This window comes from Salvelinus alpinus, chromosome 13 (assembly GCF_045679555.1).
Source record: "Salvelinus alpinus chromosome 13, SLU_Salpinus.1, whole genome shotgun sequence".
In the NCBI taxonomy this organism is placed as follows: domain Eukaryota; kingdom Metazoa; phylum Chordata; class Actinopteri; order Salmoniformes; family Salmonidae; genus Salvelinus; species Salvelinus alpinus.
In genome coordinates, this window is record NC_092098.1 from 34,418,103 (window position 1) to 34,440,300 (window position 22,198).

The 22,198-nt window shown below is 43.3% G+C and overlaps 1 protein-coding gene and 1 non-coding gene across 3 annotated transcripts in view; one reads left to right on the forward strand and one right to left on the reverse strand.

Moving 5' to 3' along the window:
* The first annotated feature begins 3,965 nt into the window (after positions 1 to 3,965).
* The window catches only part of LOC139537571 (fasciculation and elongation protein zeta-1-like), a 39,188-nt gene continuing 20,955 nt past the window's right edge, over positions 3,966 to 22,198 (forward strand). Inside the window, exons 1-5 of one of the 2 annotated variants that reach the window (XM_071339036.1) lie at positions 3,966 to 4,219; positions 12,384 to 12,752; positions 15,015 to 15,114; positions 17,382 to 17,465; positions 18,197 to 18,365. In XM_071339036.1, coding sequence (XP_071195137.1) covers positions 12,427 to 12,752; positions 15,015 to 15,114; positions 17,382 to 17,465; positions 18,197 to 18,365 — 679 coding nt within the window. In that variant the 5' untranslated portion in view covers positions 3,966 to 4,219; positions 12,384 to 12,426. The remainder of the gene's footprint in view (positions 4,220 to 12,383; positions 12,753 to 15,014; positions 15,115 to 17,381; positions 17,466 to 18,196; positions 18,366 to 22,198) is intronic. The other variant, XM_071339037.1, reaches the window with a different exon arrangement.
* On the reverse strand, positions 16,808 to 16,884 carry trnaa-ugc (transfer RNA alanine (anticodon UGC)). The gene has a single exon. It is a non-coding gene; the product is annotated as a tRNA-Ala (tRNA).

Here is a 22,198-nt window from a genome sequence, read left to right on the forward strand (position 1 = left end):
ATGGGAATATTTTTGTGGGGCCACGGACATCGACTGTAGTTTTTTTTTATATATAAACCTCCCAGGAAAACGTTCAGGGAACCATAGTAGAACGTTCCCAGAACCTTCTTGAGACCTCTAGAACAGGCCAAATGTTCACTTCCTTTCTCAGAACATTTAAAAAACATTTGGTTTTACCGGTCAGGAAACTTTGGCTTCGTTCCCAGCACCAATGGGAAACCAAAAACTCACGTTCCCACAACTTCCAAGGAACCAAATGTGCTAGCTGGGAGGTCTCTGACCTCCTCTCTGTACGCCGTCTCATCACCGTCGGTGATCAGGCCTATCACTTTCATGTCGTCAGCAAACTTGATGATGGTGTTGGGGTTGTCCGTGGCCATGCAGTCGTGGGTAAACAGGGAGTACAGGAGAGGACTAAGTACACACCCCTGAGGGGCCCCCGTATTCAGGGTCAGCGTGGTGGAGGTGTTATTGCCTACCCTGACCACCTGGGGGCGGCCAGTCAGGAAGTCCAGCATCCAGTTGCAGAGGGAGATGGGGTTCCAAGCTTGGTGATGAGCTTGGAACAGGACTATGGTGGTGAATGCTTAGCTGTAGTCAATGAACATCATTCTCACATAGGTATTCCTCTTGTCCAGGTGGGAGAGAGCAGTGTGAAGTGCAATTGAGATTGTCTCATCTGTGAATTGTTGGGGCGGTATGCAAATTGGAGTGGGTCCAGGGTCTCTGGAATAATGGTGTTGATGTGTGCCATGACCAGCCTTTCAAAGCATTTCATGATTACAGATGTGAGTGCTGTGGCACGATAGTCATTTAGGCAGGTTACCATGGAGTTCATGGGAACAGAGACAACGGTGATCAGCTTGAAACATGTTGAAATTACAGACTGTTACAGATGTTTTTTCCATTTCGTTTTATTTTATTAAAAACCAAGCATTGCCTCCCGTCTTCTCAATTAAGGCTTATTTTTTTGTCTGCCCAATGCAATTCTGAAGTAGTCAAGACTGTCGATAACGGATTTGGCTCATGAGAACGCTTGTAGGAGAACAATCAACATTATGTTCAAAGGAAGTGTTAAGTCAAGATACACCTTAGTTTAAGGAGAATCTCAATTGCATTTACTTGATTCCTCGAAGGGTTGCAAAATTCCATTAACTTTCCTTAAATTCCCTAGTTTTCCACAAATCCCAGTTGGAAGATTCCCGGAATCGTGAGGGAATAAGCAAGGAAATCCGACATTTTCCGACCAGGATTTCTGGGAAAATGTATTGGATTTTCCAACACTTATTCCTTGTATCGTCTCCTCTCTGTTCTCTCCTCGCCTCCTTTTGAAAAATGTAAAAGCTAAACGAGGAGAGGAGGCGAGGAGAGGAAACGTGGAATCAAATGTATTCGTATGAAATTAGATTCTCCTTCTCCACTAGCGTTATCAGGCAAATTACGTTTACAGAGGAGGGTCCCAAAATGCAAAAGAAGTGTAGTTAGTTGTGCTAGATATTTTATAGATAGAAGGATAAGTAGCGTATCGTTTTTAAATGTGTGCATGCTTTCCTCCGACAAAACCACAGCTGATTCAAAGGGGGTGTGGCGGATTTCAAAACTCTTCTGTGGTAGGATACATCTGTGAATCCTCCGCCGGAGGAGGCAATCGAGGAGAGGAGCCAACTCCTTTGTTCACCTATTAACAAATGTATCCTCTTCTACAGTGACCAGGGTCAGGGAGGAAAGGAGAACGGAGGAGTCAAGGAGAGGACAGACTTTTTCACAATTGAGAAAAAGCCATAGCTTTCAGATGAATTTGGATTGATGTTTGGGTGTCGTTTGGAAACATATTTGAACTTTCCTTCCTTCCTTTTGAAACAAAGTATATTTCATATGTTCTGGGGTGTATTCATTAGTGAACATCTTAGTAAAATGTTTTGCAACAAAAATGAGAGTTTCTTATTGGACAAATTCAGGAAGGTTCCTCTCCGTTTTGGTCCATTTGTTTCTGTTTGTTTCCTAGTGAAAACACCCCAGGTCATATCAGGGAAAGAAACTAAGATATATATTTTGCTCATATTTGTCTAGTGTCAAATAAGCACACTAAATCACACAATAAGAGCTCATTATCACTTATGACACGTATGACTTTGCCACAGTGGGTAGGGGAACATTGGAACTGTGTAACCTAAGTACCGGACCGACCATAACCAGGTTCTGATCGATACGTTAAGGTGATGATGTTACGCTTAGACACTCAACTCCATAACATTACATCAAGTCATCCACAAAATGCACTGCATTAGCCCCATAATAGATTTATGCTAATCTGCTATGCGAAACCAGCTAGCGGAAGAGTATAGCCCAACTGTACCAGGGAGAGATCATGGCATGGCCATATGTGTCTGTATCACTATCTGTGCTGCCATGGTGTTATAATAGTGCGTGAAGGCGTTACATGAGCACGTGTTTCTATTCCTATGTTGGCTATGAGCCTTCCAAAGGGGATTTCACCTCCACTACAGAATCAGATTAAACCCAGTCAGGGATTAGGGACAGGAAGCAGGCCAGGGACTGACGAGGAGCTGAGTGGGTTTACGTTGTGTGGGTGTGTGTAAAGCCATCTGTAACTCACAGGGTGACAAAAACCAAGTTGGCAGCAATCCCTCTACAACCGTCTTCTGGCATGGTGGAATAGAGGTGTATTGCTGCCTGTTTGGCATTCTCTCAATCTGTCACTCCCTTTCAGTCTCTATCTCCCTCTGTCACTCTCTGTTGCTCTGTCTCTCTCAATATTTCTATCACAGGACCTATGATAAATACAGATATACACTAAGTGTACAAAATATTAAGAACACCGTCCTAATATTGAGTTGCACTCCCCCCGGGGCATGGACTCTACAAGGTATCAAAAGCGTTCCACAGGGATGCTGGCCCATTTTGATTCAATTGCTTCCCACAGTTGTGTCAAGTTGGCTGGATGTCCTTTGGGTGGTAGACCATTCTTGATACACACGGGAAACTGTTGAGCCTGAAAAACTCAGCAACGTTGCAGTTCTTGACACAAACCGGTGCGCCTGGCACCTACCACCATAGCACCTTAACCATCGGGGTGACAGGTAGCTTAGTGGTTAGAGCGTTGGATTAGTAACCGGAAGGTTGCAAGATCGAATCCCCGAGCTGACAAGGTAAAAATCTGTCATTCTCCCCCTGAACAAGGCAGTTAACCCACTGTTCCTAGGCTGTCATTGAAAATAATAATTTGTTCTTAACTGACTTGCCTAGTTAAATAAAATAAAAAAACCACAAATCTTTTGTCTTGCCCATTCACCCTCTGAATGGCACACATATACAATCCATGTCTCAATTGTCTCAAGTCTTAAAAAGCTTTCTTGAACCTGTCTCCTCCCCTTCATCTACACTGATTAAAAAGTGTATTTAACAAGTGACATCAATAAGGTTAGTAATAACCTTCTTCCTTCACAGGCTAGCAAGCAAGCTAACCACCACCACCAATCTCAAGGTACCTCCTTTCAGCTCTGTTCCGTTCCAGCAGCGTTCTGTCCCTGTCAAAATGCTAATCAGCCTAGCTAACATATTCACAGGCTCTGGTCAATGAAGCTAGTTTTCCAGCCATTCTACACATAGAATGATAAGTAGCAGGTTCCAGGACAATCTAATAATGTAGCCATTGCGGACACAGTTAACCTGGTCTCTACAGTACACACATGGTGCAGCTGCTTCTCCCTTCAACTCCTCACCTTCCCCCCACCCTTTTCCTCATTAATATTGAGGGCTTTGAGCCTTGGAAGGAGGGAGGAAGGGAGGTATGGACAAAGGGAGAGAAGGAGGAGGGGAGGGGGGATGATGATTCCGTTAGGCAGGCAGGTGATGTAGCGAGCGAGCAATGCACAGGCTCTCTCTCTTTCTCTCTCTGTGGCTGAGGCTGCTTACTAATTCGAAAACAACACGCTGCTAGCAGCAGAAAGAGATAAGTGAGGGGGCTGTGTGTTAGTGGAGTAGAACGGATGGACAGAACAGCACCGGACATTGTCATGGTTCTTTCTCTCTCATTCTCTTTTTCTCTCCAGTCTCTGTAATGACTGTAATTGCTGTTGGTTGGTCAGTGTTGGGATTTGCAGAGGAAGGTGCCGTAGTGCAGATCTGCGTTGCCTAGGACAAGGAGGGACCGTCTCTCTGTTTCTAAGCCATATTACAGGAGGCACAGTTACTGCAGGTAATCTATCATTCTATCTATCCTTCTCTACCTCCACCTCTCCCTCCATCATTGTTTTCCATCATCTCCCTCCCTCTTATGTAACCATGGTCTTGTCTTCCATCTCTTCGTCCCCTCATCCTCTCCCTCTCTCTGCTCTTCCTTCCCCAAATCCATTTTCTTCCATAATGGCTATGGGAACTGACAAGCATGTTCTCATGTAGCCAATAAAAGTACTAGATGTAAACATATTAATATTCATGTTTACCACAGAGAGAGACTTCGGCAGGCAGCCACACAGCCATATGAATATGAATAGCAGAAGACGTGTTTGTATTGTTCTGAGATAAATGCAACCATATGATCCACCCATCGCTATATCGATTGAATTGTCCCAAATATGTCCAAAAATGATTATATATTTTTATTTTATAGCCATAAGATCTTATGGAATGCAATTATGGCAATGGATTTGGCATAACAACAAATATTGATTTATTCTCTAGTCACTGTGCTAGCGTTTGTTTTTGCCAGTGTAAAATGGGGACAGCTATTTGGTTACATTGTATTAAAGGACATCTGATGAGATTCTGCGATTGTTTTTTTTGGTCTTGGTGGTGTGTGGGTGTTTTGGCCCTAGGCAAGGAGCAAAACATTGGTAGGTTAACACCACCATTACCTGGGTCCATTGGTTAAGGTGAAGGTCAAATGTCCCATTCACACACACATGCGTGCATACCATTACACTCACTGCATATACATTCACATGGGCATACACATACAAACATACACAAACACGCAAACAAACTCATATTGTCACTCTAAGCCGTGATTTCACGGCAGCCTACCAGAACAAAATAATGTTCTGCTATTTTCAGTCTTTTCTTTGTATCTACCTGCAAGATGTTCATTAGCACATGGACTAAGAACTAACAAAAGTTCAAAGCTTCTCATGTAGCCATGAAAAGCTGCAAATATCTCTTACTATATTTAATGTATCTCCCATAAGCCGCCTCCAATGTCATTTTAGAGAATTTGGTAGTACATCCAAACTGGCCTACACAACCGCAGACCACGTGTAACCACACCAAACCAGGACCCCCACATCCGGCTTCTTTATCTGCGGGATGGTCTGAGACCAGACACCCGGACAGCTAATTCAATTGTGGGTTTGCACAACTGAAGAATTTCTGCACAAACTGTCAGAAACCGTCTCAGGGAAGCTCATCTGCATGCTCATCGTCAGAGATGTAACTGACTTCAGTGGGCAAATACTCACCTTCGATGGCCACTGGCACACTGGAGAAGTGTGCTCTTGACGGATGAATCCCGGTTTCAACTGTACTGGGTAGATGGCAGGTAGCGTGTATGAAGTCGTGTGGGCGATCCGTTTGTGTATGTAAACCCCATGGTAGTAGTGGGGTTATGGTATGTGCATGTACTACGAACACAATTGTATTTTATCGATGGCAATTTGAATGCACATAGATACCATGACGAGATCCTGAGGCTCATTGTTAATGCACAGCCCCATGTCGCAAGGATATGTTCAAAATTCCTGGAAGCTGAAAATGTCCCAGTTCTTCCAGCCTGCATACTTACCAGACGTCATCCATTGAGCATGTTTGGAATGCTCTAGGTCGACGTGTATGAAAAGGCCAAACTTATCCTACATCAGCATTCCAACTTTTAGATGCTATATGAATACATACTCAGAGGCTTCTTTGCAGAAAATAAGGGTGGGTATGATGGGAGAAAGAGACAGAGAGACAAAGAGAGAGAGGAGGGGCTAAAGATTAATATCTGTCTTTTGATTAATCAAATCAAATCAAGTTTATTTTATATAGCCCTTTGTACATCAGCTAATATCTCGAAGTGCTGTACAGAAACCCAGCCTAAAACCCCAAACAGCAAGCAATGCAGGTGTAGAAGCACGGTGGGTAGGAAAAACTCCCTAGAAAGGCCAAAACCTAGGAAGAAACCTAGAGAGGAACCAGGCTATGAGGGGTGGCCAGTCCTCTTCTAGCTGTGCCGGGTGGAGATTATAACAGAACATGGCCAAGATGTTCAAATGTTCATAAATGACCAGCATGGTCAAATAATAATAATCACAGTAGTTATCGAGGGTGTAGCAAGTCAGCACCTCAGGAGTAAATGTCAGTTGGCTTTTCATAGCCGATCATTAAGAGTGTCTCTACCGCTCCTGCGGTCTCTAGAGAGTTGAAAACAGCAGGTCTGGGACAGGTAGCACGTCCGGTGGACAGGTCAGGGTTCCATAGCCGCAGGCAGAACAGTTGAAACTGGAACAGCAGCAAGGCCAGGTTAACTGGGGACAGCAAGGAGTCATCATGCCAGGTAGTCCTGACGCATGGTCCTAGGGCTCAGGTCCTCCGAGAGAGAGATAGAAAGAGAGAAGGAGAGAATTAGAGAGAGCATACTTAAATTCACACAGGACACCGGATAAGACAGGAGAAGTACTCCAGATATAACCAACTGACCCTAGCCCCTCGACACATAAACTACTGCAGCATAAATACTGGAGGCTGAGACAGGAGAGGTCAGGAGACACTGTGGCCCCATCCGATGATACCCCCGGACAGGGCCAAACACGAAGGATATAACCCCACCCACTTCGCCAAAGCACATCCCCCGCACCACTAGAGGGATATCTTCAATCACCAACTTACAATCCTGAGACAAGGCCGAGTATAGCCCACAAAGATCTCCACCACAGCACAAACCAAGGGGGGGCACCAACCCAGACAGGAAGATCACGTCAGTAACTCAACCCACTCAAGTGACGCACCCCTCCTAGGGACGGCATGAAAGAGCACCAGTAAGCCAGTGACGCAGCCCCTGTAATAGGGTTAGAGGCAGAGAATCCCAGTGGAGAGAGGGAAACCGGCCAGGCAGAGACAGCAAGGGTGGTTCGTTGCTCCAGAGCCTTTCCGTTCACCTTCACACTCCTGGGCCAGACTACACTCAATCATATGACCTACTGAAGAGATAAGTCTTCAGTAAAGACTTAAAGGTTGAGACCGAGTCTGCGTCTCTCACATGGGTAGGCAGACCATTCCATAGAAATGGAGATCTATAGGAGAAAGCCCTGCCTCCAGCTGTTTGCTTAGAAATTCTAGGGACAATTAGGAGGCCTGCGTCTTGTGACCGTAGCGTACGTGTAGGTATGTACGGCAGCACCAACTCGGAAAGATAGGTAGGAGCAAGCCCATGTAACGCTTTATAGGTTAACATTAAAACCTTGAAATCAGCCCTTGCCTTAACAGGAAGCCAGTGTAGGGAAGCTAGCACTGGAGTAATATGATCAAATTTCTTGGTTCTAGTCAGGATTCTAGCAGCCGTATTTAGCACTAACTGAAGTTTATTTAGTGCTTTATCCGGGTAGCCGGAAAGTAAAGCATTGCAGTAGTCTAACCTAGAAGTAACAAAAGCATGGATTCATTTTTCTGCATCATTTTTGGACAGAAGATTTCAGATTTTTGCAATGTTACGTAGATGGAAAAAAGCTGTCCTTGAAACAGTCTTGATATGTTCGTCAAAAGAGAGATCATGGTCCTGAGTAACGCTGAGATCCTTCACAGTTTTATTTGAGACGACTTTACAACCATCAAGGTTAATTGTCAGATTCAACAGAATATCTCTTTGTTTCTTGGGACCTAGAACAAGCATCTCTGTTTTGTCCGAGTTTAAAAGTAGAAAGTTTTCAGCCATCCACTTCCTTATGTCTGAAACACAGGCTTCTAGCGAGGGAAATTTTGGGGCTTCACCATGTTTCATTGAAATGTACAGCTGTGTGTCATCCGCATAGCAGTGAAAGTTAACATTATGTTTTCGAATGACATCCCCAAGAGGTAAAATATATAGTGAAAACAATAGTGGTCCTAAAACGGAACCTTGAGGAACACCGTAATGTACAGTTGATTTGTCAGAGGACAAACCATTCACAGAGACAAACTGATATCTTTCCGACAGATAAGATCTAAACCAGGCCAGAACTTGTCCGTGTAGACCAATTTGGGTTTCCAGTCTCTCCAAAAGAATGTGGTGATCGATGCTATCAAAAGCAGCACTAAGGTCTAGTAGCACGAGGACAGATGCAGAGCCTCGGTCTGACGCCATTAAAAGGTCATTTACCACCTTCACAAGTGCAGTCTCAGTGCTATGATGGGGTCTAAAACCAGACTGAAGCATTTCGTATACATTGTTTGGCTTCAGGAAGGCAGTGAGTTGCTACGCAACAGCTTTTTCAATTTTTTTTGAGAGGAATGGAAGATTCGATATAGGCCGATAGTTTTTTATATTTTCTGGGTCAAGGTTTGGCTTTTTCAAGAGAGGCTTTATTACTGCCACTTTTAGTGAGTTTGGTACACATCCGGTGGATAGAGAGCCGTTTATTATGTTCAACATAGGAGGGCCAAGCACATGAAGCAGCTCTTTCAGTAGTTTAGTTGGAATAGGATCCAGTATGCAGCTTGAAGGTTTAGAGGCCATGATTATTTTCATCATTGTGTCAAGAGATATAGTACTAAACACTTAAGTGTCTCTCTTGATCCTAGGTCCTGCCAGAGTTGTGCAGACTCAGGACAGCTGAGCTTTGGAGGAATACCCAGATTTAAAGAGGAGTCCGTAATTTGCTTTCTAATGATCATGATCTTTTCCTCAAAGAAGTTCATGAATTTATTACTGCTGAAGTGAAAGCCATCCTCACTTGGGGAATGCTGCTTTTTAGTTAGCTTTGCAACAGTATCAAAAATACATTTTGGATTGTTCTTATTTTCCTCGATTAAGTTGGAAAAGTAGGATGATCGAGCAGCAGTGAGGGCTCTTCGATACTGCACGGTACTGTCTTTCCAAGCTAGTCGGAAGACCTCCAGTTTGGTGTGGCGCCATTTACGTTCCAATTTTCTGGAAGCTTGCTTCAGAGCTCGGGTATTTTCTGTATACCAGGGAGCTAGTTTCTTATGACAAATGTTTTTAGTTTTTAGGGGTGCAACTGCATCTAGGGTATTGCGCAAGGTTAAATTGAGTTCCTCAGTTAGGTGGTTAACTGATTTTTGTCCTCTGACGTCCTTGGGTAGGCAGAAGGAGTCTGGAAGGGCATCAAGGAATCTTTGTGTTGTCTGAGAATTTATAGCACGACTTTTGATGCTCCTTGGTTGGGGTCTGAGCAGATTATTTGTTGCGATTGCAAACGTAATAAAATGGTGGTCCGATAGTCCAGGATTATGAGGAAAAACTTTAAGATCTACAACATTTATTCCATGGGACAAAACTAGGTCCAGAGTATGACTGTGGCAGTAAGTAGGTCCAGAGACATGTTGGACAAAACCCACTGAGTCAATGATGGCTCCAAAAGCCTTTTGGAGTGGGTCTGTGGACTTTTTTCATATGAATATTAAAATCACCAGAAATTTGAATATTATCTGCTATGACTACAAGGTCCGATAGGAATTCAGGGAACTCAGTGAGGAACGCTGTATATGGCCCAGGAGGCCGGTAAACAGTAGCTATAAAAAGTGATTGAGTAGGCTGCATAGATTTCATGACTAGAAGCTCAAAATACAAAAACGTCTTCTTTTTTTTTTGTAAATTGAAATTTGCTATCGTAAATGTTAGCAACACCTCCGCCTTTGCGGGATGCACGGGGGATATGGTCACTAGTGTAACCAGGAGGTGAGGCCTCATTTAACACAGTAAATTCATCAGGCTTAAGCCATGTTTCAGTCAGGCCAATCACATCAAGATTATGATCAGTGATTAGTTCATTGACTATAAAGTGAGGGATCTAACATTAAGTAGCCCTATTTTGAGATGTGAGGTATCACGATCTCTTTCAATAATGGCAGGAATGGAGGAGGTCTTTATCCTAGTGAGATTGCTAAGGCGAACACCGCCATGTTTAGTTTTGCCCAACCTAGGTCGAGGCACAGACACAGTCTCAATGGGGATAGCTGAGCTGACTACACTGACTATGCTAGTGGCAGACTCCACTAAGCTGGCAGGCTGGCTAACAGCCTGCTGCCTGGCCTGCACCCTATTTCATTGTGGAGCTAGAGGAGTTAGAGCCCTGTCTATGTTGGTAGATAAGATGAGAGCACCCCTCCAGCTAGGATGGAGTCCGTCACTCCTCAGCAGGTCAGGCTTGGTCCTGTTTGTGGGTGAGTCCCAGAAAGAGGGCCAATTATCTACAAATTCTATCTTTTGGGAGGGGCAGAAAACAGTTTTCAACCAGCGATTGAGTTGTGAGACTCTGCTGTAGAGCTCATCACTCCCCCTAACTGGGAGGGGGCCAGAGACAATTACTCGATGCCGACACATCTTTCTAGCTGATTTACACGCTGAAGCTATGTTGCACTTGGTGACCTCTGACTGTTTCATCCTAACATCGTTGGTGCCGATGTGGATAACAATATCTCTATACTCTCTACACTCGCCAGTTTTAGCTTTAGCCAGCACCATCTTCAGATTAGCCTTAACATCGGTAGCCCTGCTCCCTGGTAAACAGTGTATGATCGCTGGGTGATTCGTTTTAAGTCTAATACTGCGGGTAATGGAGTCGCCAATGACTAGGGTTTTCAATTTGTCAGAGCTAATGGTGGGAAGCTTCGGCGTCTCTGACCCCGTAACGGGAGGAGTAGAGACAAGAGAAGACTCGGCCTCAGACTCCGACTCGCTACTTAATGGGGAAAAGCGGTTGAAAGTTTCTGTCGGCTGAATGAGCAACACCAGTTGAGCATTCCTACAGCATTTCCCTCCAGAAGCCATGAGAAAGTTGTCCGGCTACGGGGACTGTGCGGGGGGATTTATACTACTATCTGTACTTACTGGTGGCACAGACGCTGTTTCATCCTTTCCTACACTGAAATTACCCTTGCCTAACGATTGCGTCTGAAGCTGGGCTTGCAGCACAGCTATCCTCGCCATAAGGTGATCGTTCTCCTGTATATTATGAGTACAGCGACTGCAATTAGAAGGCATCATGTTAATGTTACTACTTAGCTTCGGCTGTTGAAGGTGCTGACGAACCATGTCCAGATAAAGCGTCCCTAGTGAAAAAGTTGAATGAGGGAAAAAAATTACTTTGCTAAGTAATGTGATGAGAGAAAGGAAGAGGCTTACACAATCTTGTTTTAAATGAATTCCTTTCCACGACACTCCCTGACTATATGCAAAGATCCAGGAAAAACGTTAGTACATTTAGCTCTCACTCCTGTAATTGCACTGCATCAGAACTTGGACTGAAACACAACTTTCATCCAACAGTCTTCCACAAGAATCAACTGTTGTTGTTAATTTCGTACAGATCACTCCATACTTACCAGGATAGTAATAACAAGAATTACATACAGAGTAATTCATCATTGAGGATGTCTGATAATTATAACTATATGACCTCATATACTGTAGTTTTAAGTGTTTAGGATTTGCACTTAAGTTGGTTAGTGTCCATCTTGAACAATGTTTCCCACATTTCATGGTGCTTAGTACAATCTTGCTGTGAAACAGAATTTGCCACAGCGATAAAATCTATAATTAGCACATTGTCTAAATTTAGGGCTAGCTATGCCCTTTCTTTTGTTGAGTATCGCTCTTAAGACATAATGGGTGGACACTGTAGTGTCTTTATAATGACTGTCAGTCCCTGAATCCCTTTCCTCATCAATGAAATCCCACCAATATTGCTTAATTAACCATTTTGGCTCCCTGGGGGACTGGGTCTTTCCTGGTCCAGCTGAGTCCCTTCCTCTTTGTCTGGGAGGGACTTTGTCATTCCAGACTTGCTACAAAATTTCTATGTGTATTTTATTGGTAAATATCCATTTGAAATTACTCTAGATAACTGATGTGTGAATGTATCATGTAATCAGGTATTTTTACTCCAGCCCAGCACTAACACACCTGATTCAACTAACCACCAAGCCTTTGTTTGTTGAATCAGATGTGCTACTGCTGATGTAGCAGATGGCCGAATTAGCATCGCTACTGTCTTCCTGAGACCTGAAGTACTGGTGCCGGTGCTGGGACCCAGAAAAAATCTTAGTCTTTTCTGGGTCAGTGGTATTGACAGTGTTTCTGGAGTATGATCTAATGACACAAATTGAAAAAAGCAACCCTCTGTAAAGTCCATGTTGTTTTCTAATTTTGGTCTCTTCCTTCCCTATGCTAGGGCTTCTTTCTCTGTCATTGACTTGTGATTGGGGACACCCACCATGGAGGCCCCGCTTGTGTGCCTGGATGAGGAGTTTGAGGACCTCAGGCCCTGCCGGGTAGAGAACATGCCCCTCAGCCGAACCCCTTACAGCACCGTCCCCCTGGCCCCCATGGCCCCCCTGGTCCCCATCACCCGTGAGGACTTCTCCGAACTGGAGAACTTCTCTGAGATGATGAGTTTCAAGTCCATGGAGGACCTGGTCAACGAGTTTGACGAGAAGCTGAATGTCTGTTTCCACAACTACAACACCAAGACGGAGGGCCTGGCCCCCGTGCGCAACCAGTCTCACACCGAGGAGGACGAGGAGCGGCTGCAGGATGAAGAGTAAGTGTCGGCCACCACCTTTGTGGTTTTTAAGCTTAAGTCTGACCTCAGCATAAAGGGTCTGTGCTTTTGTGATAAGAGTTTAAGATACAAATGGTGTATCACGGGAGAAGTGATTTTTCACTTCAGCGGCTTACCTTTTGGGTTGTACAATGCACCCCAGTAATCTTTTTGATAATATGGCACATTCTTTGCAGCAATCTTTTGAACAAAGCATTGGTCAATGCTTACTTGTTTAGGTAGTCCATCATGTCTGATGATGTCTTCCTCTTCTGTCTTCATACTGCATACTTTTGTGACTATACAATCCTATTCATAAGGCACACTATTTACTGCAAACAGAGCATGTAAAGTCTGGGTATGGTGTGAAAGGAGCAGCTATGAACACTACACCTATGCATTCATTACAGTTTAGATAGAATACCACAAGTCATCACAGCTATCAGCTAAACAGAGCATTGGCTGATATACCACTACTATAGCTCATGACTCAGCACTCAGATCCTGATACTCAGCTCACCTCACAGCGACCAAATCACCCTTCAGCAGAAAAACAGAAAAACACAAACCACCCGTGTGACCCTGCCCACCCCAGCAGTCCACAGCCGGTATAGGCCTTGAATTATTAAATGTATTTTTGAACGCTCTTTTGGTCTGTCGCCGCCTCTACCAGCAGGCAGCTAGCACTCCCATTCGCCAACAGCCTCTGAAGCAGAAACACAGACATTCTTGTATTGGGTGGAAATAAACCCTCTTGCTAAAAATAGCTTGGTTGTAGGTGCCCTTGGGTATGCCTATTGATCCATATTCAGAGTACATAGGACCGAAGGACAAAGTATTGATGATATACAATGATATACAAATTTGTATGTTGGGGATGCTGTTGTTAGCATGTGGGGGTGCATTAATGACCTTGTTTTGCATTTGATGATCTACTGTATTCTACATTACACTGCAGAGTTAGAAACTGCATCATATGATGTTTCTGATTTGAATGTTTTGAAATTGGTTCCCCTATCCTTATCCTTGTAGTGATGCAAGGAATATATACACATTTATCCAAGCATTATTTTATCTAGCCAAAAGTGATACATAATCTATAAACTATGTTATGCAACACAGTTGATGGAATGATCGGTTCAATCTAAAGGCCAGATTAACTAAAGGTTTGCAAACATATGGGACGGTGCTGTACCAGCTAGTTCCTGTTTGGCAGATGGAGAGATGGCTGGTGTGTGGGTGTTTGTGTGTGTGTGGGACAACACAACAGGCATGACCTCTAAGGTCATGAGTCCTGATGAATGGCTGCTTGTTTCCTGCATGGTGAATGGCTGGGCAGTGCCACTAAGAGGATGGTAGGGTGTGGGTGCCATGCCAAGCTGGGGGGAAAACACGGAAAGGGGAAACAAAGGGAGAGTTCTACTCTGGTCATTTTCACAAGGCTAAAGCCTTGATTGGACCGAGGATCTTATAGTTCGAGGAGGACCTGCACAATGCTGTAAGGGGCTGTTTTAATCTATACTTATTCACATTGGACACCTGTAAAAAATGTGTAAACTGTGAGTTTAGATTTTATTGTTAGTTGACTGTGTGCAATGCAGCCTGGACTGCAATAGGGAGGATTTTGATGTGCATTTTGATTTGATTACTTATGTTGACAAGTTCAGGGACATCATTTTTGAGAGACCGCCCAAAACAGAGTGAAATAAAAGAGCAACAAATGAGAATGAAGCAAAATAATGTGATGTGAACATCTCTTCCTCTGCATTCACTGTCTGCAAATGTTCAACGGAACACTGATAGAAGAAAATGGTGCAGATATACAATTGACAATTTCTATCAAATGTGATTTGGGTAGAGGAGGGTCATCTAGGGAGGAAGAGAAGGATGGTCCTCTTCATGATGTAATCCATCTTCCTCCTCAATTTGTTTTAATCACAAACCACCACTGAATTTGGGAATATTATTGAATTACCATTCTATGCCCCCCCCCCCCCAAAAGAGCCTGTTTCCTGATAGTTACAGCCTTGAGGACTGATAGTGTTTTGTGCTGTGTTGTGTGTGTGTGGGATGTCCTGACTGTTCCAACATTGGTGACTGAGTGTTTGTCTTGTGTTGGAGTATATGAGATGTCCTGTTACAATGTTGGTGGCTAAGTGTGTTTGCATCTCCCTTTTTTTGTTTGTTGCATTTTTACAGTGTATTTTTGTTGTGTTGCAGTGTTGGTGACTGAATGTGTGTTTGTTTATGTCCGTGTTTCAGTGTGTGGGATGCGCTGATGGATAACTACGTCCCTTCCTCTGTCTCCAGCTGGGACAACCCCAACTCAGAAGGATTCAACGGCAACCTCTCCGAACAGGAGGTAACGCCCTCCAATATACTCCAAAATACTTTAAGGTCATCGGAAGAATCATGTTTCTCCATTTTCCAACCCCCTTTCTTCTCAACTGGAAAGACAGCATTCTGAGACAACATCTTGGAAGTAAATTTTTTCATTAGATCTTTAGACTTTTATTTTATTAATTTTTTATTTTTATTTCACCTTTATTTAACCAGGTAGGCAAGTTGAGAACAAGTTCTCATTTACAATTGCGACCTGGCCAAGATAAAGCAAAGCAGTTCGACACATACAACAACACAGAGTTACACATGGAGTAAAACAAACATACAGTCAATAATACAGTAGAAAAATAAGTCTATATACAATGTGAGCAAATGAGGTGCGATAAGGGAGGTAAAGGCAAAAAAAGGCCATGGTGGCGAAGTAAATACAATATAGCAAGTAAAACACTGGAATGGTAGATTTGCAGTGGAAGAATGAGCAAAGTAGAAATAGAAATAATGGGGTGCAAGGGAGCAAAATAAATAAATAAATACAGTAGGGGAAGTGGTAGTTGTTTGGGTTAAATTATAGATGGGCTATGTACAGGTGCAGTAATCTGTGAGCTGCTCTGACAGCTGGTGCTTAAAGCTAGTGACGGAGATAAGTGTTTCCAGTTTCAGAGATTTTTGTAGTTCATTCCAGTCATTGGCAGCAGAGAACTGGAAGGAGAGGCGGCCAAAAGAGGAATTGGCTTTGGGTGTAAGCAGAGAGATATACCTGCTGGAGCGCGTGCTACAGGTGGGTGCTGCTATGGTGACCAGCGAGCTGAGATAAGAGGGGACTTTACCTAGCAGGGTCTTGTAGATGACCTGGAGCCAGTGGGTTTGGCGACGAGTATGAAGTGAGGGCCAGCCAACGAGAGCGTACAGGTCGCAGTGGTGGGTAGTATATGGGGGTTTGGTGACAAAACGGATGGCACTGTGATAGACTGCATCCAATTAATTGAGTAGGGTATTGGAGGCTATTTTGTAAAAGACATCGCCGAAGTCGAGGATCGGTAGGATGGTCAGTTTTACGAGGGTATGTTTGGCAGCATGAGTGAAGGATGCTTTGTTGCGAAATAGGAAGCCAATTCTAGATTTAACTTTGGATTGGAGATGTTTGATGTGAGACTGGAAGGAGAGTTTACAGTCTAACCAGACACCTAGGTATTTGTAGTTGTCCACATATTCTAAGTCAGAACCGTCCAGAGTAGTGATGCTGATCCATTTGAATGGATATGTTTCCTGATCCATTTGAATGGATATGTTTAACTGACTGCAGTGTGTTCTTTAGTGAGGCAATGTGGGAGAACATGCTGTAAGAGATCAACGTTTTAGCAAACGTGCTAGCTAGAGTGTGTTGTGCTTGTGGTGCTAACGTCACCTGACCTGACACCAAATATCAAGGCTGAGCTGCCTTGACTGCATGCTACTTAGTATCTGTCAATCAACCACCCTCCTCCCTCTCCTCCTGTAGTCTGCTCTCACATGCAACTGCAGGCACTGGGTCAGGGCCAAAGCACAGGGCTGGGTCAGGGCCAATACGCAGACAGACAGTCCCCAGCAAGAAGCTACTGTATAAGTGACTCTCCAAACAGTGGAAAGCATTTTTTACATTTACATTTAAGTCATTTAGCAGACGCTCTTATCCAGAGCGACTTACAAATTGGAAAGTTCATACATATTCATCCTGGTCCCCCCGTGGGAATTGAACCCACAACCCTGGCGTTGCAAGCGCCATGCTCTACCAACTGAGCCACACGGGACCACTAGCGGGACCACATGCATTCCATCAGCATTTACCCTTCCATGCCCCCGGTTTAGTTTATTACTGATTGCTATCCTTGTAGTGATTAACTGGGGTGAGGCCAATGGCATAAAAACAATGAGCAACAAAAGCAATCAAGTAGAAAATAGACAGTCAATGGACAATAGATAGATTTGGGGCAATTTGAGTCTGACTAAGCACAACCCAAACACTTTAAAATTGGCTTCTAAACTCGAGGGTAATAAATTGTATTTTCAGATGAAGAGCAGAGAGGGGTATAATGGGGTCATATTTGGGCCATGTTCACTAGCTCCCTAAATGCCAATGCTAATAATCTAAAGATAAATCCAATATAGGTGAATGTCTTTTCTGTACTCTTATTTATAAACCTTGTTTCCATGGTTTCTGTTTCCAATACTAAGAAGTTAAGCTACTGTAGCACTAATGTGGCTCAATGGGTTTCCATGGTTTCATTCGTTCCCTCTTGTATTCTACAGATTCATGAAAAAGAGGAGGAGATGAACGAGAAGAATGACATTGCAAACTGCCTGAGCGAGGAGCCTCTCCTCACTGCTGATCAGGTGACTACAGACACATGTACTTCCTATAAAAAAAATATATAAAAAAAAACATGTACTTCCTGTTATCCAAAGGACTTGGTAGGACTTCCAGTTAGGTACTGTATATTACTGGGTTTAGTTAAAGTAACTGTCCAGTGTTTCCAGTTTTCTATGAAATATGACCTATAATTATTTACAACACAAGTTAAAAAGTTTTCCTTAAAAGAAAATTGTAATAAGTATGTTAAAAAGCAGCTTTTCTGTGTTGGAATGGTGTGTGCGTACCCCAACAATAGAATGGTGTTGGCGTATACCGGTCATTAAAAATATTAATGCAAGTAGACCGCTTATTGACCATCATCCTCTATGAGGAAGTAGCAAACATTTTTGAAATGGTCTGTTTGAGATATAAGTCAGAGGTGGGGTTTTCTCCAATGTATGCTTTGGCCACAAATATGAATAAAAGATGAGTCAACAACATTATTTGGGTATGAGTTAAGAGAATATTCACTTTTAAATGTGAGATTCTCTCTGGACAGTTACTTTAATCTAATTTAGACAGTTTAAAACATACAAAAGTAGAATACATTAACTCCCCCATATACTATAATAATAGTGGTTAGAAAGGCCAAGGCAATTTAGGCCAAGGCTAAATGTATAGCAAGACTATTTATTTCAAGTAGCTCCCTTCTGCATTATAGCATAGGCTACTGTACATTCATCTACCTTCCATCCATCTCTCTCTCTCCAAGGTCATTGAGGAGATAGTTGAGATGATGGAGAACTCTCCGGACCCTGGTGAGACAGAGGAGGACGACGAGGAGGAGAGTGGACACTCCTCACCCAAGACCAACCCATCCCTTCTGGAAGAGATCAGACAGCTGTCCCAGGCCTCCAATAACAACATGCCTTCTTATGAAGGTAAGTGTACAAAAACTAAGGTTGCCTGAAGGGTTAAACACCAAGTCACATATACCAAAGAGTCAAATGAAAATTTTAGCAATTCAAGGTCCAATTGAGATTTTCATTGGAGTTGTGGACAGACACCTTTTCCAAAATCTATTTCCTGTTCATAGAAGTGTGTAAAAAGAAAGTGACCTTTGACCGATCTTGTAGTGGTTAAAGATGTGCTCTATGAGCTGTGACTGTGTCACTGAGTAACCTTGTCCGAGACAAAAATATTGTTTGTTTGAGTTAATGGCTAGGGTTTAGCTCAGTAGGCTAACGCCCTGCTTATAGGACTTTGATTGGGTGAGGGTTCATAGTTCAGACAATATGGTTGTCTTATCAGTTTACCTGAGTAAACATCTGGAACTTTCATCAGTCTTCAGCCTCTATGGTGAATATAGGATGAATAACTAGACAAACCTGCAGCAGGCATTTTTCGTATGAGTCGATCATTTCAGAGGGCCATGTCACACACTCAATATGGTTCCCTGTGGAAAGACATTGTGTGACCATGTGGCTCTCCTGCATGAGACACATTTTTATTTGTCCTGCTTGGTGTGTGTTTGTGTGTGTTTACTTCCAAAAATAGTAGTAATATTGGATAGTATCACCCACAGTCACAGAAACAGTCAAAGGCCAGTTCCTCTTCTCAGAATTTAATGTCAAGACTAATGAAAAACGTCATAGGTGACATACGGGTGATATCATCCCACTTTCCTCCCATTTATGTACTCAATTCATATACTGTAAGGCCAATAAAGACATTACAATCTATGTGTTGTGATAATTGCATTGTTTGCTCTATAACCTGTTAGATCATATGCCTTGCGACTGTGATATATAGGCGTAATGGCCGAGAAATAAGAAGACACAGTGGCCAGAATAAATACAACCACACCTTTATTTTATCACAAAACCAGATAGCAATCTCCGTCCAGTGAAGTGGTTTGAATCCTGGTTTGAATCCAGGCTGTATCACAACCGGCCGTGATTGGGAGTCCCATAGGGCGGCGCACCATTGGCGCAGCGTCGGTGTAGGCCGTCATTGTAAATAAGAATTTGTTCTTAACTGGCTTGCCTAGTTAAATAAAGGTTAATTTAAAAATAAAACAAAAGGCCACAAAGCATATTGCATGTACAGTAACAGACAGTTACATGAGCTAAAGCTTGTACAAGCAAGTTAATGTTTCTGACATTTTTAGACCACTAAACAACTATTGATTTAGAACCTCAGAGAGTTACTGCAAGTCGCAAAGAAAACAGCAGCTGCCTCCACTATTCCAGCATCATTTTAACTTCGACATTTCAACATCATCAAATCACCTCTGCTTAGTCTAATAGAGTGACAACTAAAAGATACCCAAAAATGTTTAGTTCAATCCACGTAAGCTAAATGTGATATGGCTGTCCATGGTTCTGATTTATGTGTGTGCGTGCGTGTTCGTGATTGTAGAAAAACATTCTGACTCATAGAGAAACTCCAATGTCATCCTCCTCTCTTTCATGTTGACGAAACAGTCCACCACTCTGTCATACCTGTACACAATTTTATTTTTTGTTGTCCTAGGCTACCTGGCTAAAATGCTAGCTCGCTACCCTAACTTCCATTCATGGGAAACGTTAGCTAGTTAACATTAGCCTTCTACATCAAATCAAATGTATTTATATAGCCCTTCTTACATCAGCTGATATATCAAAGTGCTGTACAGAAACCCAGCCTAAAACCCCAAGCAGCAAGCAATGCTGGTGTAGAAGCACGGTGGCTAGGAAAAACCTAGGAAGAAACCTAGAGAGGAACCAGCTTTTGAAGGGTGGCCAGTCCTCTTCTGGCTGTGCTGGTTATAACAGAACATGGCCAAGATGTCCAAATGTTCATAAATGACCAGCATGGTCAAATAATAATAATCACAGTAGTTGTCGAGGGTGCAACAAGTCAGCAGCTCAGGAGTAAATGTCAGTTGGCTTTTCATAGCGATCATTCAGAGTATCTCTACTGCTCCTGCTGTCTCTAGAGAGTTGAAAACAGCAGGTATGGGACAGGTAGCACGTCCGGTGAACAGGTCAGGGTTCCATAGCCGCAGGCAGAACAGTTGAAACTGGAGCAGCAGCACGGCCAGGTGGACTGGGGACAGCAAGGAGTCATCATGCCAGGTAGTCCTGAGGCATGGTCCTAGGGCTCACGTCCTCCGAGAGAGAGAGAAAGAAAGAAAGAAAGAAAGAAAGAAAGAAAGAAAGAAAGAAAGAAAGAAAGAAAGAAAGAAAGAAATAATTAGAGAGAGCATACTTAAATTCATACAGGACACTGGATAAGACAGGAGAAATACTCCAGATATAACAGACTGACCCTAGCCCCCCGACACATAAACTACTGCAGCATAAATACTGGAGGCTGAGACAGGAGGGGTCAGGAGACACTGTGGCCCCATCCGATGATACCCCCAGACAGGGCCAAACAGGCAGGATATAACCCCACCCACTTTGCCAAAGCACAGCCCCAAAACCACTAGAGTGATATCTTCAACCACCAACTTACCATCCTGAGACAAGGCCGAGTATAGCCCCCAAAGATCTCCGCCACGGCACAAACCAAGGGGGGGGGGGCGCCAACCCATCTAGCTACATATTGAACTTCCATCCTCCCAGGTCAGGGGCACAACAATGTATGAATTAATGGTTGGATCAGAATCAGCGTTATAATCATTGGCCAGTACGGAGAATGAAGTAAAACCACAAGTCCAAATCTCTAAAACCACAAGTCCAAATCCCTATTTCCATCCATGGCTAATTTAGGAAAAGGCCAATTTTTGTTAGCTGGCTAGCTAGCCACCAGAGGACAACAACACAACGAGATGCAACAGTTCAAGTATGCTCTCAATGGGATTTGATAGGAGTGACGACACTTTTTCTGGTGCGCCAGAACCATTCACAGTTGAGCTCGCTCAGTTTAGCTCAACGCTGATTGGTACATTTTTTATACTTTTTTTGTCACGGGAGGCCAGATACTCACTGGCTTCCCTTGCATTCAATGCTATGGGCGACAACAATGTCATGCTCGTTTGGACCAGACAGCATCAGCTTGATGGCCTACATGTAGAGAGACAGAGGGGCACTGTTTCGCTCGCTCGGATGCTTTCTCCTTTAAGATACATTCAGCCTCTTGTGATTTGAAGTACAATTATGAAACACAGAGAGACAAAATAAATATTTTTATTATTGGTCCAAAAAATTGTGAAGCCTGGCTTCCCATGGCTTCCCATGGCTTCCATGAATACACATCACTGACTGTATGTATACAGCAGGACTATTCAATTCCTGCCCTTGAGGCCTGAAGTGGTACTGGGCTCATATTCATAGAGTGTCTCAATGTATGTGTCTCAAAGTATGCTGATCTAGGATCAGTATTTCCTTTTATATCACAATGAATATGATTATATTGACAGGGGGAACCTGATCCTACATTAGCACTCCTACTCTGAGATGTTTTATGAATACAGGCCCAGGTTTTCTTTTTCCCAATCAGTTTATGTCATTGTGTTTTGTCCCTCAAGGAAAGCAATTTGATATCCCTTCTACAGTATATAACATTATGCATATTGAATCTCTGTTCACCTCTATGTACAGTTAGCCTGGTCCTAGATCTATTAGTAACAATGACCATAAGAGTTGGCTATACAGCATCTGGAATCAACAGGCTAATGTAGCGTAGCTCCATACCCGATTACAACCATCGTCTCCTCCCCTCCTCCCTTCAGACCTATGTCAGTTTGCCTGGGTTCAGATCTGTCTGTTTGTGACAATGACCATAG